The 26,974-nt window shown below is 41.3% G+C and overlaps 2 protein-coding genes across 16 annotated transcripts in view; one reads left to right on the top strand and one right to left on the bottom strand.

Annotated features, from left to right (window-relative positions):
• Positions 1-12,726, top strand: part of SYNJ2 (synaptojanin 2) — a 67,960-nt gene extending 55,234 nt beyond the window's left edge. The window contains exons 19-27 of the mRNA XM_075146071.1: positions 36-254; positions 1,443-1,521; positions 2,786-2,954; positions 3,342-3,494; positions 6,154-6,288; positions 7,505-7,617; positions 8,357-8,465; positions 9,791-9,993; positions 11,881-12,726. Coding sequence (XP_075002172.1) covers positions 36-254; positions 1,443-1,521; positions 2,786-2,954; positions 3,342-3,494; positions 6,154-6,288; positions 7,505-7,617; positions 8,357-8,465; positions 9,791-9,993; positions 11,881-12,681 — 1,981 coding nt within the window. The 3' untranslated portion in view covers positions 12,682-12,726. The remainder of the gene's footprint in view (positions 1-35; positions 255-1,442; positions 1,522-2,785; positions 2,955-3,341; positions 3,495-6,153; positions 6,289-7,504; positions 7,618-8,356; positions 8,466-9,790; positions 9,994-11,880) is intronic.
• SERAC1 (serine active site containing 1) overlaps positions 7,604-26,974 on the bottom strand; it is a 40,378-nt gene continuing 21,007 nt past the window's right edge. For 8 of the 15 annotated variants that reach the window (XM_075146046.1, XM_075146056.1, XM_075146047.1 and 5 more), the window contains 5 exons: positions 26,824-26,924; positions 23,056-23,153; positions 22,327-22,509; positions 21,705-21,848; positions 12,741-19,805 (listed from right to left, as the gene is read on the bottom strand). In XM_075146046.1, coding sequence (XP_075002147.1) covers positions 19,630-19,805; positions 21,705-21,848; positions 22,327-22,509; positions 23,056-23,153; positions 26,824-26,924 — 702 coding nt within the window. In that variant the 3' untranslated portion in view covers positions 12,741-19,629. The other 7 variants (XM_075146048.1, XM_075146057.1, XM_075146059.1 and 4 more) reach the window with 5 other exon arrangements.

Here is a 26,974-nt window from a genome sequence, read left to right as displayed (position 1 = left end):
ATTTTATATAAGCATTTCTGCTTTGTTTCATGTAGGCCAGTATTAGCTATTGTGGAAGTGGAAGTTCAGGAAGTTAATGAGGCTGCCCGTGAGAGTGTTTTCCAGGAAGTGTCATCTTTCCAGGGACCACTGGATGCCACAGTAGTGGTAAATCTGCTATCACCAACACCTGAAGAGAAAAATGAATTTCCTGAGGACTTGCGTACAGAGCTTATGCAAATGTTTGAGGATTATGGCACTATTGTTCTGGTCAGGTAAGTTTGGGATCTGAAATGGCATGTCGTCTATTCAAAAACACAAACTAGAAATTCCCTTTTTGTTCTGACAGAATTAACTTTGTATTAGAAAGTAGTATGCTGAATTCCTTTACTGCATGTTGAATTCTTCATTAGAAATTGAATACAAGTATTTTGAATAGCTCTTACCTCTCGTCAACCTGTTAAAGAAATAGTCTAACAGCTCTCTTGGCTAAGTGGAGGAGAATTTTATTTGGTACAGCACCATAAAGCAGAGGCTTTGATGTGAATCATCACCTTTAGATTCAGGCCTCATTTCCATGCATTGCTTCTGCTGACGGGTCCTTGGGGCCCTGCTTCACTTCCTCCGAGGAGGTCTGCTCTCTTCCAGCACTCTCTCACACTTCCTAGGATTTCCTGGCTGGCTCTCCTTTCTTTTGGGGGTCATTTTGCTTTTTTTTAATAGTATGGCTTCTCGCAGTTTGAGAGGGAGAGTGTGATACCTTCTGGCAGAGCAGTTTAATTTCATTTGGGTTGATTCTCTACAGGGCTCCAGCATATCTATGAGATTTCTGTTTTGAGAAATACAGGCAAAAGACCTGAAGTTGACCTCGGAAACAAGACCAGAAACTTGTTTATGTTGTATTTGACTCATTTCTTAATCGAAAAAAATGATGACCTGTTGTTTTATGGTTTTATGAAGTACCAAATATACGTTGAGGTTCAAAAACAGCCCTGCAGGAACAGCAGCACCACTTTGCTTGTAGAGAAAAGGAGCAAGAAAAGAATATGCTTTGGTGGTTTGGTTTTGTTTTGGTTTTAATTGCTTTAGAGCTTGATGGTATATTAGTCTTTGGGAACACCACATGTCCTCTGAGGTGAGGGATATGCAGAGCCATGGAAGTTAGTACAGGGGATATCAGACTAGGTATCCTGTCAACAGCTGCTGAGATGTTTGTACTGCTGCTTCAGGGGCAACCCAGTAAAGGGCAGGGCGCTGGGGTCACGCAGGGGAGGATGGGGGAGAGGAAGAGCCCAACTGGGATTCATAGATCACTTGCTCCTCCCCAAAAAATGGAATTGTGAGGAAAATACAACTAAAACCAAATACATAGCTGTACAAAACTGTCATGCTTGCCTTTCAGGCTTTTCATTCAATGGTGAAGTAAAATGCACTGTTTTCTCTCCTCTGCCTTTTTTTACTAGGATCAGTGGAGGTCAAATGCTGGTGACATTTGCAGACAGCAAAACAGCTCTTCGTGTTATGGATATAGATGGTGTCAAAGTAAGCCTCTCTCAAACCTATAATAATAATTTCATAACAAATTTCTCAACGGTGGTGGCTTAGAATGAGATAGTTGAGTTTCTAGCTAAATCAAGTAGCATTATTTTAAAGAAATTTAGTGCTCACAAAGTCCTTAGTTTTCACAGCTGCTGAGGCTTTTAAATGCAGTATTTCAGTTTCAGAAAGGCAGGAGGTGACTTTTCTTGGAGCTCTTAAGCAGTGCTTAGTACCTGGCCTCTGATAGCACTGCAGAATACACGGACTCGGTCATTGTTCTGGCATTTGAAGCGGTTCTCCTGAGATTATGTGTGACTTTACACTGTTGCCAAAGCATCCTCACGATTGTGGTTTGGAGATTTTTTGTTTCTCTTAAGTGTATCAAATAAACTCCTTCTACCAAGCTGGAACAACATGATTCATTGGCCTCCATGGCAAACTCAGCATTAGCAGTAGGCGTTTACCTTCCCATCCCTGCTCTTCCTTCCCACGCACATACTCTACAATTCATCAACCCCCTCATTTATTCTGACAAAACTGTTTGTGGGGCTGCACTATAAATTTAACATTGAAGTAATGGATTTAACCCTCATTCTTCTTTCATATTTGGAGTTTTATCTATTAGTTTGGCTCATTTCATTGATGTAATCTATAGCATAGACCCCAACAGAATTGTACGTGCACAATGTGTGAAGGTGCTGGGAACCTGATTCAGGAACTTTCCAAAGTAATTTTGCTGCTGAAGCTGCTGCCTTGGATACGTCTCACCCCAAACGTCATGAGCAACACATATAAGCAGCTGTGGTCTTAATCTGTTTAATAATATACTTCCCTTATACATCAGCCATCATATAAGGGATTTTCTGAGCAGAGAGTGTCCTTACAGGTGGCATCAGGTAGCAAATTCTTGTGTGTTTTAAAGCTGCTGACTCAAAAATGGAACCCTCCCACACCATTATTACTATCACAGTATCGTTTTGACGATATTTGATGTTTCACCTATTTCTCAAATATTTCCCAAATGCAGCAGCAGTGCTTTTGAGCTGTGAAACTAGTTTTCTTTCAAGAATATTGTTACAGTCTGAAAACTTGGTTATGGGGATAGGAATAGTGCTTCCTTTTCACTTAGCTTCTAAAATGAAACTTTAGTTATATCAGTTTCTAAAGCAGTTTTACAATAGACTGGCAGCACTTGCTTATTCTGTTCAAGTATTCTCATTTTGTGAAGTTGCTTGGCAAACAGAAAACAATTCTTTCTTTGCATTAGGTCAGAGGCAGAACAGTGAAGATCCGGCCCAAGACCAAGGACTGGCTAAAGGGCCTTCAGGAGGAAATTGCTCGAAAACGGGACAGCATTGCCCCCATGTCCCCCACGGCAAACTCCTGTCTTCTGGAAGAAAATTTTGACTTCTCAACTTTGGACTATGACTCAGAAGGTGAGCAGCAGGTTTCTAAGCTAAGTTGTGGGAAACTGCTTCGCTGACTTTGGTTGCATGGAGAAGGTACAGTATAAGTGTTTGTGGTATCTTAATTTGTAATGAAGCCACACTTCTTAAAAAAGAGGATTGTAACTACAGCCATGACCCGGCACTGTGCCTGGGCAGAGAACTGTTGCTTAGAGCATCCTATCAATTTAGTGTTATAACATATGTTAGCAAATCCAAAGTATGGTACTGTTGTCTGTATAGAAACAAATTGTAACGAAACACGTGGGTTACGTGAGAAGCTTGCCCAACACATATATTAAATTCATTGACTGGTAGTAGAGAGAGACAGAGAATGCATTGCTCACCAAGCCTTTGTAATCTAATATTTTAATTCAGGTGATATAGTGGAGGATGAAGATGATTATTTAGATGATGCTTTGTGTCAACACCTAGTAGCAGACACAGCAGAAGATATGCCTGAGGGCTGTGGACGTTTCGCATCCGTAGATCATTCAAGCGAATCTGGACAAAACCCACGGCTGTATAAAGGTAAATTATCTGCATTCCTTAAAGTAAGACCTGAAGGCTTGTTGTTTGTTCTCCTTTTGTCTCTACTTCCCTGTTCATTTATATTTTCATTGTAGGTCCTCTAAAGATAAGGATCATCTTTTTGGTACATGTTCATACAGTGCTCAACCCCTCTTGAGTTAGTGACTGTAACTGAGGCCCTCAGGCATAACAGCAGTACAAATAATAAAGCTTAGATCCTCATTCTTTCTAGCCCAGGGCAAGGCAGGAGTGCTGAAAAATGCTGGTTTCCTTTTGTAGAAATTAGAGAAATTAAGTCTTTTTATCCATTTGATGTTGTTCAGCACCAGAGCATACAACAAAAAATTGTCTATTATTTTTTTATTGGTGAGGGCCAGAGCAAAATCAAACCAAAGGAATCCTGTTGATTCAGTGATGGGCTTGGCCCTGTCCTTTGAGCAATAGCTGTGGCAGTGCAGTCAGGTGTAAGCTGGACAGTCCAGGAGGTTGTTGTGTTCAAATGACTGACTTCAAGGAAGCCTGAAGTTTCTCCTTTATTCCTATTTTATTTATTTCTGAAGAAGTCGAGGTTCACACAACAGGTATATTCATTCTTTTAGTGCTTCATAAACGTGTTACTGTTTTTCCTGGTCACCTGGCTTGTTTGCACATTATTGTTAAATGACTTAGTAAAGAGAAGATAAAGCTGTGAAGTGAATACAGATTAAAAACTGTAGCACGAACTAGCCAAGCCAGTGGTGGTCTTATAATGGGATGTGATCAGGACAGGCTTCAGTGACCAGCCATTGACAGGCTGGGTCACGTATTAAACACTTCATCATGACAGCAAGTGATTCAGAAGCTGTCTTTCTGCATTCTCTCAGAAGTGCTTTGTCTTCTGACATAAAAGTGAGAACTTTAATACCTTCAAAGGTTGAGTCAGAAGTAGAGTTCAAAAAGATTAAATGAAATTTGTAAGTTTACACAGACAGGTTTTCCAAACAATCAGAGTGATATACAGCTTTCTTGCCCACCTTGAGTCATAGGCTGGGTGCAGTGTGGCCAGACCCAGAAACCTAGCCCTGAGCCAAGGAGTAATCTGTCATTATTAAATACTGTGAAGCCAATCACTTTGTATTATAGGATGCCTTGCCCTCCAAACACCTCTGGCCTACTGTGTGATGATTCATTAAGCTACAGAGAATTGCAGTGATTCTTTTCACCCACACTAACTCTTCTCCACAAAAAATATCACAGAGTAAATGGAGATTATAAAGTATAGTTTGAAGGACGTCAAGGTGGGATCATGATCTCACACAACTCAGAATATGATATATTCAAGCCATCTTGAAAGTCTCTGCAATTTCAGATGCCTCCATAAGCTTCCAGTTCTGCCTGAGTAACTCCTAGTCAAAGGTATGATGATTGCATAGCTGGTGTTAGACAGAAATGGAAACAGTGATGGGCAAGACAGTGCGTATGTGTGTTTCTGAGGGCAGAGAAGGGCATAGCCTCACAAAACTGATGGCCCTGGGAGCCGTTGCCTAAAACCAGCAGCCTTTTAGGGGAAGGGATAGAGTGGTGGTGGCTGGTCTTGTGTTCAGTGTTACTGCCAGAATTTCAAGCTGTGCATTTAGGCGCCTGCTTGACTCCTTGGATCCTACCGATGAGCCCATATCTGCAGCTTAGAAATATTGAAAATGCAGAGAGAAGGGGGAGGGCGGGTTGGGTAGATCACAGGCTGTGTCTCTGTGGCCACCATCCGTTGCTGAGTGGGAGTAGGAAACGGAGAGGCAGCTCAGTATTCCCTGCAGAGCACAGCTTTCTGAAGAACAGAAACTTGCGTAAAAATGCCTGAAGTGTGAGAGACTGCTGCTACCACAATTCCTTCCCCATCCTCTCCAAACCACAGGGACAAAACTAAACCCAGTGGATTTTGGAGCCCTAAAGAATATAGCTGCATGGCTGGGCAGGGAAGGGAGGAGAGAGAATTGAAGTGAAAGCCCTCACTTCAGCAGACTGGGAGACTAAAGCAATCCCTACTCCTCACCTCTCCAGCTGTCAGAGAGGCTTAGATGGGATGAAAGACTGTAATAGCCGAGACATGTGAGGTGCAGCCAAGCGGTATCAGTTTGAGGTAGGTGTACCTGTTAGGAGACGTTGCTGGAAAGCAGAGATGTGATGAGTGAGCCATTCAGACAGATTTTTCTCTGGCATAAAAAACAGTTCTCCTGAGCAAGGAACGTTGTCTAATCCTCAGAGGGAATTCCTGGATTCAGAAAGGAAGAGCAAGGGATTGACCATGACTAGCCTCCTTGTGGCTGCCATGACAGTTTGAATGAGAGCAGGTTGCCACCAAGTCTGGCTGTGAAAAGCTCAGAATCTAACAAGGTGACTAGTAACTGTGAAATCGGATGCAGGCAGTCTTTGTGCCGGCACAAACAATTAATAAATGCTGGAAAAGGAGAGAGAGAAGTATTTGACAAAAGGGTAGATGTTTCCTGGAGTGGGAGCAGGGAGGCATTCAGGGAGAGCAAAACAGTATGAAAGGAGCCACGTCATGTTGCTGAGATACCTGGTTGAGGCTTGCCATTCATAATTACCTCTCTCCTGACCACTCAGATTTGGTGCATCTCACCCAGCACACGTCTAATACAGATCCTTTCTAAAATTTCCCTAGATGATACAGACCTGGCCGATTTGAAGCGAGAGCTGGAGGCAAGTGGGGAATGCCACCGCCGGACTCCAAGCAGGTCTCTGTCCATTCCTACCAGGCCTCGGCCACCTCAGCCGCCACAGAGGCCTCCCCCTCCTGGTGAGTTTAATGTTCTTTAATGTTGTGTTGGCCCCAGCTGAACAGTTCACCTGCCATTTCTGGGTGACAAAGCAAGCAATACCTTGTTCTGAAATGTCAGGCTGTTGAGGTACTTGTACTTGCTTCCCAGTCTGTTTCAGCCTGACTATGGCTGCAGTTAGCAATGGGAGAAGTTTGTCTTTTAAGATGACAGATACTCCACAAAAGATGCCTTTAGTGAGGATGGAATAGCGCATATGTTTCACACTAACTCATCACTCAGGTTAGTGAGTTGACCAGCTACCTTGTGGCAATAAAAATAAGTATCAGTATTTATGCCTGCTGACTTCCAAAGTCACTGAGTGTTTTCTTACAGTTTGGTTTTTTCCTGATTTAATTGTAATCTTCCTTTTAAAAAGCTTTGACAAAGTACTTGTTTTGGACAGTTTTTGTCCTTTCCTGCTTTGCAAGCAATTGTTGCTTGCTTTTGTGTTTTATGAAAGAAATGCAAAGTGGCTTATGATTTTCAGTGAGGCACAAAGGGGAAGTGATGCTCTTTACCTAAGCTCTACCCACCCACCTGAGATGCCATCGGTACTATGCTGCTCCTGTTTTTTGGCTACTTCTGCATGAATACTGATTGCTAGATCAGCATAATCATCTCTGCCTTCTGTATGACACAAGCTATACATCACATTTTTCTTGCAGTCCAAAAGTCTCTCTTCTGTATATATTTTGCAGCCTTAAATTAAAGGCTCCCTGCTGGAAGATGAGTTCTTCAGGGTTATTCCCATTTGTTTCTGAGTCTGTTGGACAGAAGTGACAACACTGGTATCTGTATTTCTGTGCCTGGAATGCAATGTTAATGCTTAGCTGAGGTTATTGAATTGATTAAATGAAAGCAAGACTAACAGGAAACTGCTTCCTGAAACAGTTCAAGATTTCAGCATTTTATTCTGTGTTGAAATTTTTCCACCTTAGATTAGACCAGTAACAGTTCAGCCCATCACTCCTCTAGATCGAAGTGTCTTGCTCTTGGCACTTAGGCAGAGGGACTCAAGGTCCCCGGTGTGCTACAGGAAGGTCTTGCCTAATATGTCTATCCCTGGAGGAGCAGGGAGGGTGACAGCGTCTCTTTTATTTATCACAATTTCAAATTACATTGGTTTTGCTCCATTGCAGATAAAATGCTGTACCAGCTCTTGAATGTAAAAAGCTATTTTTATTCCTCTTTCAGCCGGAACATCAGGCAAAAAGTCCCCCTCAGATGGTTCCCTCTCTCCAGGAAGCCACTCCACCGGTTCCATCCTGGCAACGGCGAAGCTGCTACCCGGAGCCCCTCAGCAGCCAGTGAGTCCTGCTGCTCAGCATGGCCACTTAGCGTTGTCCTGATCTCCCCCCTCTACGCAGACGCTGTAGACACTGAGCATCACGTACATGACGTACCTGTCGTACAAGGAAGGAAGTCCATCACATGCCTGAGCTGGAAATGCTACAATGAACTTGTTGTAATGTACTACTAGACTGTATGGGACTTGCTAGACACCAGAAAAATGTTATTACATTGCCAGGAATTAGAAAGGCCCAAGAGGGAGAGAGAGAATGGTGCAAGACCAGGGTGCTGTTGGTTTATTCCACATGCTACTTTCTGACAGATGCTAACTTGAATTTTCAACACCATGATAATGTGCTTCAATTATTTTCTCACTTCTTTTTTGATGGGCCATGCTAGTGCCCAGCGTACAGGAGAAGTCTTGACCATTGCCAGCAAGGCTGCTAGCGCTCTGAGGAGACCAAGACTGGAATGTGGGAACACCTCCCCACCCCTGTCTTGTTGGATGTATTGAACCAAGGGATGGCTAAGGGACCAGCTGTGGCAGTAAGCCATCAGCCTGTCTGTCAGCTGGTAACAAAGCTGTAATATCTGCCAAAAGACTCCCCACCATTTCTGTAGTATTTATAGATTGCCAAATAGCCACTGGCAAAACCAGAATTTTACAGATGTGTGAGCTTAGCTGTAAGATTACAGGTGTACAAGAAAAAACAGTTCTCTGAAGGTTACTCATTCTCGTATTTTTTTTTTTTAAAGCCTAAAGTCCGGACTGGAATAAGTAAACCTTACAACGTCAAGCAGATCAAAACCACCACAGCTGAGGAAGCAGAAGAAGCTATTAGGTGTCTTATGGAAGCTAAAGGAGGTGAGCACAGCTTTCTAACTGACTTCTAGAAATCTTTATTTAAAGAAAACTGTAGGTGTATTCATCCTTCCTGCCATAGCCCACATGCACATACTTCTGTTCAGAAGCTCACCTGAACACTGACATACACATTCTTGCAAGATGGTACTTGGTGTTCTCTGTCAGTTCTGATAATATTAATCTTTTTTTTCAAGATGACTCAAGTTGTATATTTTGTTGTAGAACATGTTACTAGGAGCACCTTGGGTTATTTATGTCCAGATTTAGTCTGAAAAATTAAAAGATAAAGATGGGATCTTACTAAACTGATGGTGCCTATGTTAGCTCAGAGTTGCATAAAGGATATTTGCTGCTCTATTTAGTGAATGCTCACTATTGCAAGCACAACTAAAGAGCAGATACAGCTGTGGGAGAAATAACCTGGATTCTGTTCACATTTGGACAGCAAGTATAGTTCTAACCTAGATAGAAGCTTGCACCACTTTAGCTTGAATAGCTAAGCTAAAAGGCTACTCTGTGTTTAGGCGCTCTATCTAATCCCTGGAGAAGAAAGCTTCTTGCAAGGGCAAGTTAAAGCAGGAAACTAGCTTCGTTATTGAAATTTAGGCAGTGTGACTTTACCTTCCATGGTTACAAGTAGTCTTTCTGCTGATGCTGTATGAATGAGAAAGAATGCAGTATGACTCCGAGATCGCTACCCAAGTTTGCAAGGCTCTCAGCTCAAGAGAAAAACATCCCTTTTCATTTGTAAATAGACAATGCAGTCTGGAATAATCCAATTTAATTAGAAATATCATAAAGGCATCTTGATGTTTGTTTCTCAGAGCGTGCTGTACGTTTGTTTTTGAAATCAGATTTACTCTCCATTCATTTTGAAATTCACATTAAGCATTTCACTCAGTGTGGGTAAAAAAAATAGTCCGGTCAACATCACTTTCAGTCCCTTGTGCTGTACCACCAGTTGGCATTTACAGTTCTTCCCAAAGTACTCTACAAGATGCGGTTGGTATCATTATCTTGATTATCCACATAAGGAAACGAGGGCAAAAGGAGACTCAGGATTTGAGTCCAGTACTCCTGAACCCCCAGCCAGTGTTTTATCCACTTGGCCAAATGATGGCACAGCACTGCTGTTTTAGCATGAAATTATTTCAGACAGGAGAGTGATAGGATTGCACAGGTCTGTGTTTATTTCTAAAACCTACCTTCCTGGCCTTAGCACATTCCCTTCAGGCATGCACGTTTTGGGAAACATGATTGTGAAAGAAATTATTTTCAACCTACATTCTGATCAAGCCAAGATGCTAATTGTTTTTGCTTTTCAGGACTACAGGAAGATGCACTAAAGCCTGCTCCAACTAGAAACCAAATGTTTACCAAACCCGAGCCTCTTCCCAGCATGACAAAGTCAGCATCATTTCAAGGGTCGCAGGTAGGACCAGTGCTTGTGCCCCATCGCCCGCCACCCAAAGTTCCAACTACGAAGAAGCCAGTACCTCTGCAAAGGACCGGAGTCAAGGTGGAAAATGTAAGATAGTTGCAGCAAAATGCATCCAGCCTCCATTACACAGTGTGCTCGATGGCAAGAGGGGTGGGCTCTTAAACGGTCTGTGTGAAGTCCTGTCATTTAAAGTTCTTAGCCAGCAGGCACTGAAATGATTTTGTGTATTGTAGCCATCAAGGCATAAAAATGCAGTAGGCAATCAGAAAGGAAAAAGAGCTTTGACTTCCTTACACAGCTGTATTCAGCTTTTCTATTTGTCAGTCCATTCTCTTAGATTTTGCTATTTTTCTTTTGGGTTGTCTAAACTTTGTGAGGATTTAAGACTCATCCCTTCTTTATCACAGTGTTTACTTTGACCACATCATGAGTGGTCTGCTCTGTATTGATTTGAGGCAGCTTCTTGAGCAGTATGCTGTTCTGTGTCCTGTTCAGAAACATCTGACTTTTCTCATGCACCTTATAATGGGATTCAGCCTTTCACTTTGGATTCTGGATTCTGCTCAAGAGTTCAGGGTCTTAAAAAATACAAACCTGTAGGTGTTGGGGTTTTAATCTGTCTCTCTGTCAGGTCTCTACAATGGAGATAATAGATCTTCATCTCTAGAGCTGCTAAAATGAGTATTTAATGGTGAAAGCAATTTAAGTACAAGAGAAAGACAAATATAACCTTTTATATTCTCCCTTTGATAGAACCTCTGCTAGGAAGCTCTGTTCTAAGTTGTTAGAACTCTTGCCTTTCCTTCCTTTGTAAAGGCATTCACCCCTTCTCTATCATGGATGTTGTGCCATCTCTACTTAGCAGATTCACAAAAGACAAAAACCAGACAACACAGTGCGTGCCCTTTCCTTAAACATTCAATAACAAGGAATGGTCTGTTTATTTTGTTTATGTTGTTGCCATTCCCAGGGCACTCCCGAAAGGTGCTGAGGGGGATTGCTATTTTGGTGTTAGCTATATGAAATCTTCTGCAGGAATATATCTATTGCAATTTGACTGCTTCAGACTTCCGCTCCTTCCTCCACCTGAGTGCGTTCAGATGGGACTTGTGTACTTGAAAACCACCTCTATCATTAAAAAAGCATGCAGTCAAACGTAGGCAACTTAACAGCAGCATATAGACAGAAGTAGCAGGGGATATGTCCGTCATGAAATATTGACTAAATATTTTGACTGCATTAAAAAGCCTGTATGTTATCTTTTAATACTATGGGCAAGTAATAAAGAATTAAAATGCTTTCATTCAGTCACACTGCGTGTGAGAAATCTGAAGCAGCCCTTGCCTTCTTGGACTGAGCTGGGTTCCAGTTATTTATATATTTTTAAATATTGAATATATGCTAGATTGTACTTCAAGAACTTGCTTTTAGCTTCAGTTCCTAGCATCAGTGAGACATGACAGAGCCATTAATGCATTTCTTGGGTTAGCTTAAGCTAATTGTCCTTCAACCGTATGTATCAGAACATACCCAAAGGCATGTGCTAATGGCCCCGTTAATTTACCCCTCCCTATGCATTCTTGCTTAAATAATACTAGTCAGCAGAGAGATGTAACAAACAAATAACTCTTCAGAACTGTGTTAATTTGGTCTGGAGCAAAGTCCTAACATGAAAGAGAGGTGGTCAGAAAGAGATGTATTTTTGATACAGGGAGCGAACAGGTTGTAGGATCCTTGTCCTCAAATAGCACCCTGTAAATGCACACTGGTCCAAGGCACGATGCATGAGAACAGAACCAAGCAGGTACAGTGTAAATCTGTGCTGTCAAGCCTCTTCTTTGTACTGCTTTTTTTTTTTTTCTTCCAGTACCATCAGCTTTTCTCAGTAACACCATCAATAAGACTTGCACTAGAAGTGACTCAGTGTAAGGTACCATTTTTGTCCTCAGATTTCTTGTTCTTTGTCCCCCTCAGGCTATGTCTACAGAAGAGCAATTTGACCAACAGACAGTAGAGTCTCCTTTTGGCTTGCCAGAGCCCTGTCTAGAAGCCAGACCTATTCTTAGTCCGACCAGGATTACTCCTGTCCCTAAACCCAGAACACCACAACCTGGGAAGCCTCAGGAGAGCAGGGTGGGCAGTGAAAGGCAGCCCCCCTCAGGAAGCATGGCTGAGGCCATCACACTGCCTCCCCAGAATGCTTCCTTTGCCCCAAAAGTGCCACCACGAAGAAAGAAGTCAGCTCCTGCAGCTCTTCATCTGCAAGTTCTCCAGAGCAGTGACAACCCACTTTTTAGTGGGTTAATGTTCAACTCCAACAACAACAATCCTGGGTTCTGCCCCCAGGCTCACGACTCTCAGGTCCCTGTGCAGTCTGCTCTCTCAGCTCCTCCATCCTCTGCCAGCCCAGAAGACACCACAACTAAGCAGTTGGCACCAAATGCTGCAGAGTTGCTGGCTAACCTTCAGCGCCCTCCGGTACCAGAAGGCCCACATCCACAGCTCTCGGATACCAGCTCCCTTCCAGAGAACACCAATCTTTTGGACCTGGACACGGATTCTTCCTGCCCTCTTTCCATACAGGCAGCATCAGCTACTTCTCCAGCACACACTCCAGAAAACTTAAAACTCCCCAGCTTGAAAGATTTCAGTCACTGGGTTACATTTAGTGATGATGAAGACAGTAGTGCACAGTCAGAAGGGTTCAACAAACTGCTTGTCTTAGAACAAAACAAAAATACCTTGATGAAGACAAATACTGATTTAGAATTGTAAAATTTCATCCCTTTAATATTCCTATAGAAATCAGAATTATCATGCAAAATAAAAATAAATCTTTTGTACAAAGATTTTTATTTAAGGAAATAGATTATCTGTCCATGCTACATTTCATTTTCATGTGTAAAGACAAAGATACTGCCCCTGGAGGGAAGTGTATAGAGTATATACAACCTAACATTATCTACAGCTTGTTTGAAAAGTTCTTTATTCTAAGTTATTTCTTTTTATTAATCCATCTTAAGATGTTTTGTTTCATTTCAGGTACAAATCATATGTAAGGACATGTAATGATGTATGGAAAAAATATGTTAAGAAAAACCTTTTCCTGTGAAATTTATACATTAATCAATTTCTGTCACCTGAAATAAAGAACCCTTATCTTGAACAGTTAGACTGCTACAGTTACTCTGGAACAAGCATCCAAAAGGGGAATATATACCAGTATAACTACAGCAGTAACACCGGCATTTTTCTGCTACCAAGCTTCTGCTGTGGAAGCAAGACTTAGACGGTATCTTCTTGTAGAGCTTAACTAGCTGCAGTGTTGGCAGGCCCTAGTACTTACCTTGTTAAACTCATTCCTGTGTTAAAAGGAAAGGTGTGTGCTATGAGGCTGTAAAGCAGAACCATGAGAGGTGGTGCTCCCGCATCAGCGAGACACGCCTGTTCTTACTCCAGACCAGGCAAGTGAACCCCTGTATTACAACAGACCTCTAAGTAAGTGCTATGCTGTTAGTGGCACTGTAATAACATGCCTCAGCTATTCTAAAGGACTGGGTAGCCTCTCAAAATATTGCTCCGACCTACAATGAGAGCAAAGGCATCCCTGGTTGGTTTTCTACCACAGTTCCAAAACTCACCCTCGTTTTTGTTCACAGCAAGCCAATGCCGAACAACATACTTTACGATGAAATAGCATTGGACAATGACCCCCTTTTCAAAGAAACGCTATATTCTACTTGTGTATGATCTATGCAAATATTGTGAAGTATGATGAATAGTTGAGACCAGCTGATGATATAGGTCATTAGCATATTAATGTCTTATGCTAAAGGCAGTTTAGTAATTCAGTAGTTGTGTCCCTGTTCCCATTCTGCTTCTTTGTAAGAAATGCCATGTCAGTCTTTTATTTCCACAGCGCAGACGAGAAAAGAGCTGGTCTTGGAACCTAACATTATGCATGTGCAGCACAGGCTGTTACATCCTGAAACTAAGCCACAAGCATACATCTGGGGATGGCAGAACCCTCCTGCAGAGAAGAACAGTCTCTGACAGCCAAATAATGAGTTTGCCTACTCACAGTAAAGCTCAGCGTGGACACCAAACTGGTAGGCTGGTAGGGGGTGGAAGTGTGTAGAGCTACTGCTCTCGCTGTGCATTTCTGCTGATCGTCAGCTATACGGTGTGTTTTGTACCAGGAAAGGAGCTGCCGTGTGCTTCCCATTCACCTCAGCAGCTGTGAAGCCGTGCTGCAGCGGAGGCCCAGGCAGCCCTGAGAAACAATATGATCACTGAACGTGAGCTGGGAAGGCTAAGAAATGGAGTTAGACATGGGCAACTGCATCTAAGACAGGACAAATTTAAGAAGCATGTGCACCGCTGTAAATAAAGCTGTTGCTCAGGTGCACTGTGCATCCATACAGGGAACGTACCTAGGAGGCAGTTGCAACACACAGAGTAAGACTAACAGGCGAGCAACTACCCTAACCTGTTCTACACAGGTTTTTGCGAACAAAAGGTTTAAAAGATGATCATGCTCAATGGTTCAGACTAGGACAGCCTAGCTAGGGGAAGCACCCCCTGTTAACCACTGTAGGAGCTCCAGGCAAGTACTCCTGTGTGCCTGCTTTGCTTCGCCCTTACATTTACCCAGTATTCCACCAGAGCCCACAGAACAAGTGTTACAGGTGAGTCTATAGGTCACTTACCACAGTGGGCTGACTCATGAAGTATTGCTGCTCAGCTCAAAACAGACCTGATCTTCATAATGAAGTCATCTCTCGTTTATTAGCAAGCCAGCAGTTGTGCTTCTCAGAAGCCCAAGATTTTGGCGAGGATAGTCCATGGTGCTAAATGTGTCTGTTATCTGCTCTAGCTGCGGAGGCTTTTGCCTTGCCTGTGCAGTAAAACTACACTATAGATGCCATTTGTTCAAAGCAGGCAGTTAAAAATGATAAACAGATTGCAACTTGTCATGGTAACTTGTTAAGAGAAGCATCAAGATCTTTTACTATTAAAGGAAGGAGAGCATTTTTAAGCAGTTGGTGAAGCTGAAAAAACCCTCTTGCTTTCAGATGTTTTTTTGCAGAAAAGATGTATTAAGAAAGTTCAGAGGGTGTTTTTTTTTTTCCATAGGAAAATTAATTGGCTTGTTCTCAGCTTCTTGGAAACTGGGAATTCAGCCATTTTCTTACTTGTAATGCCTACCTGTTTCACTGCCACTGCCAAATTTTGAACACAAGATATCCTGTAAGAGAGGATTCCGCCTTTGTCTGAGCACCTGCCATCTTCCTCTGCTCCCTCGTTTGCCAGACACTCTAAAAAAAATCCCCCAAACCTTCAAAGGCCAAACCAATAAAATCCAGTGCTAAGCTTCTTACATGAGTGTCAGTTTAACGTGGTAGCAGGCTGGTGAACCATGCTGAAGCAAGATAGTTGTTTCCCTACAAGATGACACAGAGCCTAAGCCTCTTCATCCTCCTCTTAAAAAAAACCACAGTGTATATTTATGGGCACATTTCAGTATAAAACATTAAGAGCAGTAAAAAAGAAAGAGTACGTTATATGACCATATCCAACATTTTCTGCAAAGATAATTAACAGCTCTAGGACAGTTAATTTACATGTTAATGAAAGTGTTAGCAGGAAAGCCAATTAAAGTGGATTTATACAAGTCAAATAAAGTCTGCTTTATTGCTCTCCTTGAATAACAGAAGTCTGTAGCCTTTAGCATTATATCTTATGTCTATGTATGTGGCAAGCTGCCCACTGAAGCATGAATCCCTGCAGCTAGCTGGTTTATACTATCAGTGACAGCATATACGGTTCAATTGCAGCAAATCAAGGGAAAGGAACAGACAGTCCAGCTGCAAAGGTTACAGCAAAGAATAAGGAATCGCCTGTCTCGATATATTATCTTCCTCACTGGTGCCCAACACCCCAGCCAAGTGTTTTTTCAGAGGCAGGTGCTTGTGACCTGGGTTCTAGTTTTAGCGCTCAGGAGAAGCTAAGCAGGGCCAGACTTGCTCTGCCTTTGGGAAACCACTACAGAAAACTCAGACGGCAGGAGGTGGCGATCCTTTTCTTCTCATTTAGGATTAAGCCGGGCCCCACCACGATGTGAAAAGAGGCCAAGTAACCTGAAGCATCGCTAGCTGGCGTCCACAACTAGGGAGCTCACAGCACGGCTCTGTCCTCAGCTCTGCTGCCCATTCTCACTAGGACATTATCAGTGGAAACCAACATTCTCAAGTGATAGCTATCAGTCTTGAGGGCCGTATAATGGGTGGCAGGGAGTGGCTATCCCATGACATTTTTCATGTTGTGAATCTAGCACTTTTGGAAATCTTAAAATTGTTGACACTGGCTGTGAAGCCAGGCATGAATAATTTACCAGATGCAAGTATGTAAGCGCCTGTGTGCTTATTTAATGTGAGGGACTTTGGCAAGAGACTAACACCATGTGAGCTTGCCCGGGACCCTGTAGTACAGCAGCTTTACGTTGCTACAGGCATCCTGGTTGTTCAGCTGCATTCATGTTTGGGGTGGGTAAGTGGTTCTCCTTGGTATAGCAACTGCCCGATTTAGCTTTTTTAGGTGGGTGATCACTGAAACAAACAAAAAGAAAGCGAACCAAAACCAAAATATCGTTTAGATTTCCGCTCTGACAAAACAACATTTTTGCATTTTCCTTTTTGTCCAGAATTGACGTTTTCACCAGACGGAGAATTCCTCCTTTCTAGCTAAGCTGCTCTGCCTGGCACCATGGAGCCACAAATCACCGTGAAAGCCAGTTTGCACTACTGTAATCACAGCAATTAAAAACTTGATGACTGTTGCTATTAGAAATACCAATACAGTTATACAAGAGTGCTGGACAACAAGTGCATGAGAATTGACAAATTCCTATTAGCCCTCCCTTCCTGTCTGACTATTTTAGTCTTGGATGACACAATGCAGACAAAATGCCATCTTCTCAGACAATTCACACATACCTGCCAGCCACAGCCGCAGCTGGGTTCCCAGCTAGATGGGATTAAGGGCATAGTTTACATATTTACATAAAGGCACTATTCTGAATTAATGGGACACCAGGGAAGCACGAAAGCATACATTTCTAATGGGAAACAGACATGAATGCTACGCAACAGACCCTCTGACCCTCGAACCAATATCTGTACATGGTTTAGGAGGCACTTCTGCAAAATCTAAAAGCACAACTAAAAACTGTTCAGTTTGGCAAAACTGATGACCGGCTGCACCCCCCAGTACTATGCCTCTTACAGAAGATGAAGGGTAAACATTACATTCTTCCAGCATGAGACAATCACTAAAATATAATGCAGGTCTTTAACAAAAGTGAACATGATCCAGAGCATTCATTTGGCAAATCATTTCACCTTTAATACCTTTTGTGGCATATCTAATACATTTTTAAAAACACATTTCATTACTGTATTCCAAACAAACCCAAACCCAACACCCCCCCGCCCACAAATATTAGTTTTAAAAGTTACACATATATACATACAGTTACAAAAAGGAGAAAGTTACCTCAAGACTTCCAGTTACAGTAACAAAACATAGATGCATTTACTGAGATTAACGTGTAATGTAACTGACCTGAATCCCTGTAAGCCAAAGAAGTCTATTAAAATCGACACAAAGTTGGTCATGCTACACACGCATTCAGTTATTAGAAGCCTTGTCTATTCACAATGAATTCCACATACCCTCTACTTTGTGAGTACAAAGTGTTCCAATATATTTACACTCTGAAGTTTAAACCACAGTGTAAAAAGGATAAACCTCTTCAGAAGTTACGACAGTTCTGTTACATTTTGTATCTGAAATACTGCCATGCGGTGTTCTTACCTACATCTCAGTTAGGGGAAAACATACTCTTTTTGCTAGTGTAGCGCTGTACATTCTCTGTACTACTCTTGTGAATTTTACTTTGCAATTCCAGCAGGTCAAGGCTCAACTTCCAGAAGTGCATTTTCAGATGTAGTGATATCCTGGGCTGGGGTGCTCTCAAGCGGGAACAGCTGACGTGGCCTCAGGACCTGGCAGAACTGCAATGGCCACTGGCGCCTGCACCAAGCCCGTGCAGAAGTGCAAAGCGCGTCCCACCTCTTTGGTAGCTTTCACAGCCATAATTTTAATTAAGGCCAGTGATATTAGATCCATCTCACATAAGTGATGCTAAGAGATGTCTTAAGCCTGTCATCAATACAGGCCTTATTTAACAAATGGTCAGCTAGGGCAGTTTAGCCTAATCATAGCCTATGTTTGTTTTCAGAGAGGGTTGGGGGTGAAAAGAAAGGAAGGAAAGAGACCACAATTAGACTACGCTGCTTTTAACTACACTGCAGTAGTTAACTATTTAAGACTTTAAAAAAAGTGGCTGAGCACTGCCATTTTTTTCTAAAAATACTTATTTCTCACCAGTACTGTTAAGATATCCTTAACATAAACATAAACTCAAAGACGACAACACTGCTGTTTTTCTCTATAATACACTTGGGCTTCAAGAAACCAAAATGTCTGGGATCTTCTGCATTTCCAGCAGGAATTTATGATCACCTGAATTTTTTCCTGCTTTACTTTTTCTCTACCTGAGCTCCAAACTCTAAGCATCAGCTTTTTTGTCAGGGCCCACATTTGTCTTACTCCACTTGAACATTTTCCATGCTCTTCTTTAAATCAGCTACAGAAAGAGTTTCTAAATGAATAACATGAGCCAGGGATTTGAATGTACCATCTTCTTGGCATGTCCCAAGAGTACAGCAAAAGAGCTACGCCACTGTTCTATATCTTCCACGCAAACAAGCACAGAAGTGCCCTGAGTCTGACTAGACACACACTGTCCTAAAGAAAGCAATCTCACAAGTTGCTAAGATTAAGAGAAATGTACAAGAAGGTGAACAATTCTTCTGTTTTGTTTTAATTTATACAAACAGATTAAAACAACTACAGTTGTCTGTGCAAGACAACCTATCAGCCTACCTCTTTCTCATGCAGGAAACAGATGCCATATTTGCTGACAAATCTGGGTGGTCTATTAAATGAAAAGGCAAATTACAAAAACTCCTGTAATTGGGCCACTGGACCAAAATGCTACATTCACTGGCACAAATTTCTTCAGGCTCCAGTCAGACTGCTTAACATGGACAGTAAACCAAAGCGTTGAGGCAGCCACATGCTGCTTCTCTCCTTTGACACAACAAATAACCACCTCAGTTAATTGTTTCTGATCCTCTCTATAAGACTTTACTCCCAGATGTATATTTACATGAGACCACCTACCTCCAAGAGCAAGCTTTTTTTTTGCTAAAAGAAGATATCCTGGGCATTCTCCATAGTCTAGCTGTGTTGCTGCAGAGCGATATCTGTAGACTAAATGAAACTTTTCTTCCCCATCCCCTCCCAGCCAAATTGCTGGAGAATTTACACACATTTTGTTGACAGATCATGGTCTCTCTAAGCCAACACCCATTTTATTTTTGCCAAGTTTATAGGACTTCAGTTTGTATTTGTTTTGAATATATTTTAGAAATAAGTTGGAGAGGTGCTCAAGTTGGAGATGTACTGAAAATTATTTTAGCAGCAAATACTATTGACATAGTATCTTTGTAGTTCTGCAGATCCACTAACAAATGTTAGGAGAACTTACTGTGTTACACGAAATGGAGGAAATAAGCAGCCAAGGATAGCAAAAACTCAGTCTCCAAGTTCTTGGGCTAAAACATCCTGAATGAACTTCAATGTACGTTGGTACAGGAAAGCATCCTTCTTCTTTGGCTTACAAATATTTAGATGATTAACATCCACTGGAATGAGGTCTCCAATTCCTAAATCTGGGAGGCCGGGGCGGGGGGGGAGGGAAGAAGAAAAAACTACCAAAGTTCATAAAATCACCTAGACTGAAAAGCACATCTTGCATTAGCAATTTTTCTCTCCAAAGCAACTTCTCCTGTCTTCAGTTTAACTGTTTTGTCTTCATTATTTTTTAACGTGCTAAAAGCATCAATACACACTGTTATAGTCAGATAGAGCTATACGTTGCTACAAAACCCACACTGGCAAACCATTAAGTCAGAGTTCTACTATCTTTATTAGGAATACACAAATGTACCTTTCTCCATACAGACAACTTTGAAGAATCAAAACTTCATTGACCAGCACCTGACTGACAGCAAAGTCCTGACTGAAGTTTAAGCACTGACATGAACAGGGATAGGGTTTAATCCAAGGTATCCAGATTCTGATCATCACTAACTGCCCATATTCCTTATAAAATACTTTGATGTGGAGATTGAAAATGGGACTAGAATGAACCTGAAATATGGCACAAATCCCTACACACATTTCCAGGGAAATGAAAAATTTACATTGCTTAATTGTAGAATACAAGTATTCCATTTTCAGCTACTGGTTTTGGGGCACACTATAGCATTTATTCTTTCCTGACAGCTATCACTACTAGTGAACTTTCCAGTTAGGATGCTGTGACTGCCACATTCCAATTTACCTATTCACTCAACCTCCTGAGAAATCCTCCATTTTGCTTGGAAATCTGTATCTGTAACCATGCAAAATTACACTAGAGTGGGATGAAGTTTGCTTTCATGTGCCCAAGCATGCATGTAAGAAACAGTGAGTGCACTGCTTGTCAGCCTGGGTTTTGAACAAAACGAGTGGCATGCCACTGAACCGTCATGTATCCTCTAAAAGCTTTTGAGAGCTCACGTGCTGCATTGTGTGTCATCTCTAGAAGAGGAGAAATATGCTACAAAATGATAAGTGCACAGTGGTTATTTGCGCACTCTGTCAGCCAGCCCTCTTTTTCATTTTATTTTGTCAAATAAAAAAAACCTAATGCCCAGTTTTTCAGTCCTTGCCAATAAAATTGCATCAGCAACATTTTCACGAACAATTGCTTCTTGAGAAGACATACTGAAAAAATACTGCTAAATATTGACTCAGGAAAACAGGGATGTATAGTCCGCCTTTTTCAGAGCAACTAACCTTGCACTTAACCTAGTGGATTTAGGTGGTGGAAAGCCTGACCTAAAACCCAACAAAGCAATGGTTTCTGTCCAAGGCCTTACAGGTACCTTGGGCAGTGCAGAAGAGAGTTTTGCTCAGGGAAAACTTGAAAATGTCAGACTTAAAACAATTCTCGAAGTTGAACACCCCATAAACAAAGCAAGAGAAAGAACTGTCTGGTTTTTCCTTCTCCTACAAAAGGCAAAAAGATGGAGGGAACTCTTCAGGGGGCAAACTCTATTGCTTGAGTACCTGAGATATGGAAGATAAAGGATTCTTAACAGTGAAAAACAGCTTTGTCACTTTTTCCTTCCATTAGCAGTTTACTAATTTTCTTTCTTATTTTTTAAAGGAGGAAATAGCTGGAATTTGCGGGAGCTTCTGAAACACTATTCAGCCTACCTATACAAGGATAAACAACAGTTACTCATAATTACAAAGGAAAGGACTACAACAATGTAACATTAGACCAGGATCTACCCTGCTTTTTTCAATAAGCAAGAGTTACTCGCATTTAGAAAAATCAAAACAAACAATCGCTATGCTAAGATATAAATGTAGCTGCCTCTGATCTCAGCAGGGAGACTGTAGTTTAAACTCAGCCAAAACTTTAAACAAAAAACCCCACAACATAACAGATGTATTTTTCTAGGTCTTTTTACCATATCATTTATAATCCTTCCTCATTATCGATGCTTACATGAATATATACAAAATTAAATAAATTAAATGGCTATTTGACTTACTTGCTGATTCCAGAGGTACGACATGCAGTTTTATCATGCTGCCTATGTGTGTTGGTAAGGTTTCTGCAAAACTCAGCACCGAAAATTTCTTATCTTTGGCAAAAGAGAGGAAGTCATCATTCAGCTCTTTAAGGGCAGGAGAATCTGAGAAAGAGCAACATAATCTTTGCAGTGTTATCTTGAACATAAGATTATAGCATTTGTCTGGCAAGACTGCATTCCTAAAGAGATGTTTTGGAAAAATTAATACTCCAGTAAAAGGAGTAGCATTTTGTTTGTAATCCCTTTTTCCAGCTATCATATGCAACAATTTCTGTATAGCATGGGATTTGTTTAGAAGATAAGAATCTGAAGTCCAGCATATGTTGAGTTACTACATGGCTAAATGGTCCAAACCACTCTTCTATAAACTTGTTCTGACTCCCTTTTTTCCCCTCGCCTCTGTAATCAAATGAAACAGTTACTCAAAATTACTTACAGTAATTCAACACACAACCCAAAACATAAAAAGGGTTTTTTTTGTTTTTATCCAGCTTTTTCTGACAGCACGATTAAAAAAAAAAAGCATCATGAACAGATTAGCATAGATCCCCGCTGTTAAATGGTAGCAAAGTGAGCGTACCCTTGCTGAGTTCTTTAACCTCCACAGACGGAAAGAGAAGATATCTGGCATTTATAGAATATTCAGCCAGCTGGGAACCATGGTGAGGTACGCTATAAAATATGATTCCTCTGGTGTTGTTTACAATTTTATCCATTTCTGGATTCTTGGAAGCATCCACCAGCATCTTTTTGACTAGAAGACCTGGCAACAGAAACTGAATTAATGCAGGGATTTAAACCACTGTGAAAATAACGATCATGCTATATTACCCATGAAACAACTAACCATATTCTTGCCTCAGTTGATTAGTCCTTACTTTGTCAAATATGTAAGATTAAGCTGGAAAAAACCAAACCAAACCTGAGGAGGCATTAAAAGAAAATGTCAATAAATGATGCAAATCCAATTTTGGTTTTCTTTAAGTGTTGCTAATGACATTTACTATATGTCTGATCATGGAGAAAATTTTGCCTCTGGATTCCCGTTTACATGAATTTCAACTCACTGATTTTGTGTTTTTAAATCAACACCGTAAAAACAAACAGCGATAAAAATCCTTTCAAAATGTACACGCTATTGAATATAATGCATTAAGAAAGTAGAAATCTATTTTCCATTTATAGGTCTTTGCAAATTTTTTAGATAAACTATTCTGAATAATTGCATTTCATATTGAATTTGGCTAATAGCTTATTCTGAAATATAACAGCAAATAACTACTTTATATCAAACAGGCAATGTGCTTACCACCCATGCTATGTGATACCCACACCAGAGGTCTGTCTCCAATCCCAGCAGCTCTGAGCTTGTCAAGAAGCTCATTGCTCCTGTAAGCAATGGACTTCCTGCAAAGAAAAAACAAACATAAGGATGATAAAGCACAATAGGTTAAAAGGCAATGTTAAAACAGAATGAATTTTCAGTGCTGCACGTTTATGAAAGTGAATTAGGTACATAAAACATTAATTACTTAATTATTGTTGCTACGTTGAAAAATGCCAAAAACTTTTGTAAGGTTGGCTTCACAAGGACAACAGGAATTCAGCTAAATTCAGTTCCTTGGTCTTGCTAGAAAGTTTTATTTTAATTTCACTCACCACTGATTTCTTTTAGTTCGACAAATCTCTTTATGGAGTTTTAGATAGTTTCATTCACACACTGCAGAAAATTATGTTTTCATTTTATGACAGCATCATCAATGCATAATGAACTTTATCCCCTGAAACAAGAATATACCTAATGTCTGACAAAAATGTACTTTGCTAAACAACGCTCAAAATGTGGGGCAATGTACAAATTAATAGCTAAGTGCATGATCAACCAATACATTAAAAAATCACAGATAATGTCTGTTATACTTTCCAGACAATAATCTCCAAATGCTTTGTACTGGAATAGTATAAAAGCACAATAATCTCCACTTTATAAATGAAGAGACTGAGCTCTGGAAAGGATAAGCTCACATTAGAGGTTGAAAATGGAATCTGTGGTACAACCAAAACCAAACCAATGCCAATTCCCAAGCTTGAAAGTACAACAGCGTTACTCCTTGCAGTGTAACAAGAATCAAACATAGAAGACCCTTGGATAATGAAAACATCAGGATATTGGGGCAACAACTGTGCAAAGTAATTCACTTCATCTCTATTGGTTCTCAGCATCCTCACTAGAAATTGCTTTTATAACATATATGAAAAGGATACTCAAATGTGTCTTTTCAGCTGAACAATAAGCTTTAGGATAGCTGAGAGACATAAAAATTCACTTTTGAAACAGTGAATGAGCCTATACACTTAGAGCAATCATAAGGTTGTCATTATACTGCTACATCTTTGTTCCTGCTAGTTAAAAATATCTTCAATATCTTTCATTTTTTATTAACCATATCAAATTATAAAATAATCAAATACTCTGCTTAGGTGACCATAAATAGCAGGTAATGTAATTTTCCATTTTGTAATGAAAAAGACATTATCTTAAAATAAAGAAATCTATGTTTCTTTCTTTTCAAATTTTCTTCCAGTATACTTACTCCAGACAGACACAGGAAAAAAGTTCTCTTAGAATCATAGGATCATTTAGGTTAGAAAAGACCTTTAAGATCATCAAGTCCAATCGTTAACCTAGCACTGCCAAGTCCACCACTAAACCATGTCCCTCAGCACTACATCTACACGTCTTTTAAATACCTCCAGGAATGGTGACTCCACTGCTTCCCTGGGCAGCCTGTTCCAGTGCTTGACAACCCTTTCGGTGAAGAAATTTTTCCTAATAGCCAATCTAAACCTCCTCTGGCGCAACTTGAGGCCATTTCCTCTTGTCCTATCACCAGCTACTTGGGAGAAGAGACCCACACCCACCTCCCTACAACCTCCTTTCAGGTAGTTGTAGAGCGCGATGAGGTCTCCCCTCAGCCTCCTTTTCTGCAGGCTAAAGAACCCCAGTGCCCTCAGCTGCTCCTCATACGACTTGTGCTCCAGGCCCTTCACCAGCTTCGTCGCCCTTCTTTGGATGCAAAACAAGGTACAAGGTCTCTCTACAAGGTCCAGTCGTCTTTGGACCTTGTAGAGGTAACCAGCTACATGTTTTTTACTGTCATTGTTCTGCCTAATTTCAAATAGGCATATTAACAGCCATGTCTTCCGTATTTTTTCCCTGCTTACATGCTTTCTTTAATGCAATAATTGCATTGATCCTTCATATATCCATAGGGAGGAGGGAATGAACAAGTACCAAGCTCCCAGTCTATTACACACATGCTGAATTTTTTTCTCCCCTACACAAAACATAATCAATTTTCAGATTCTTAACCTGTGAGCAGTCATGCACATGCCTTCACTGAAGTACACAAGTTGAATCTACAGTACTAGTTCCATGCTTAAGTATCTGCACAAGTGTTTGAAGGATTCAGATTAGTGTCTGATTTAAAGATCACTGAACTCAGTTACTAAGTCTAAAATCCATTCAAGCCAAATAACCTTTACAGGCTGAAAGTATTTTTACTTTTCAGAAGGACCATGTTTGGAGGTAGCATCTTCCTCTGACCTACCTGGTTCACGGTCAGTAAAAACACAATTCCTCTAACAAGGGCAATTACACTATCTGACCAAATCCTATACAGTTGCTGCATTTTATCTATCAAAGACTTAGATGAATCTCTTTTGAGGGATTAACACTTCTTGAATAAAATTATATGCTTCATTTTATCAGGAGTATAAAGTCATAATATTGTGATTTTTTTGCTGTGCTTATGAAGCATTATTGGGTCATTTTAAGTTTAAGAAATATTCTCTTTAATTTGTAAAATTGATGTTATATTTACATCAATTAGGATCATAGAATCACAGAATCATTAAGGTTGGAAAAGACCTCTAAGATCATCGAGTCCAACCATCAACCCAACACCGCCATGCCCACTACACCATGTCCCTAAGCACCTCATCTACACGTCTTTTAAATACTTCCAGGGATGGTGACTCCACCACTTCCCTGGGCAGCCTGTTCCAAGGCCTGACCACTCTTTCAGTAAAGAAATTTCTCCTAATGTCCAATCTAAACCTCCCTTGGCGCAACTTGAGGCCATTTCCTCTTGTCCTATCGCCAGTTACTTGGGAGAAGAGACCAACACCCACCTCGCTACAACCTCCCTTCAGGTAGTTGTAGAGCGCAATGAGGTCTCCCCTCCGCGTCCTCTTCTCCAGACTAAACAACCCCAGTTCCCTCAGCTGCTCCTCATAAGACTTGTGCTCCAGGTCCTTCACCAGCTTCGTTGCCCTTCTCTGGACACGCTCCAGCACCTCCATGTCCTTCTTGTAGTGAGGGGCCCAAAACTGAACACAGGATTTGAGGTGCGGCCTCACCAGTGCCGAGTACTGGGGCACGATCACCTCCCTGCTCCTGCTGGCCACACTATTTCTGATACAGGCCAGGATGCCGTTGGCCTTCTTGGCCACCTGGGCACACTGCCAGCTCATGTTCAGCCGGCTGTCGACCAGCACCCCCAGGTCCTTTTCCTCTGGGCAGCTTTCCAGCCACTCTTCCCCAAGCCTGTAGCGTTGCCTGGGGTTGTTGTGGCCCAAGTGCAGGACCCGGCACTTGGCCTTGTTGAACCTCATACAATTGGCCTCAGCCCATGGATCCAGCCTGTCCAGGTCCCTCTGCAGAGCCTTCCTACCCTCCAGCAGATCAACACTCCCGCCCAGCTTGGTGTCGTCTGCAAACTGACTGAGGGAGCACTTGATCCCCTCATCCAGATCATTGATAAAGATGCATAATTCAGTGTCTCTCCTAAACATGAAGCAGAACAGACTGTAAGAATTTAAGAAGTTGCCACAAGTTATCCATGAGGCTAAAAAGCTCGAGCATTCCATTACTGTACCTAATGTTTTTCCAAACTTGATTTTCAAATGCAACAGGAGAAGTTAAATTCACTGTTTCACACTAGGCGATCCCAAGGATCGGCTTTACAGGTCTCCCTCCTGCCCCCACTCCAAACTGCAGACATTACTTTGTTACCTGTGAGCCTCAACAGGACATTTTGCTTTCCAGTCACTCAAATGGGTGTCATATTCCACAGATATGATTCTAAGGGCAGGACAGTCTGAAGCCAGCCATGTCTAAATTAAAGAAAAGGGAAACCAAAAGGAGCTTATAATTGAAGTACTTA

Source organism: Calonectris borealis, chromosome 3, assembly GCF_964195595.1.
Source record: "Calonectris borealis chromosome 3, bCalBor7.hap1.2, whole genome shotgun sequence".
In the NCBI taxonomy this organism is placed as follows: domain Eukaryota; kingdom Metazoa; phylum Chordata; class Aves; order Procellariiformes; family Procellariidae; genus Calonectris; species Calonectris borealis.
This window is presented reverse-complemented; position numbering and strand designations above follow the sequence as displayed.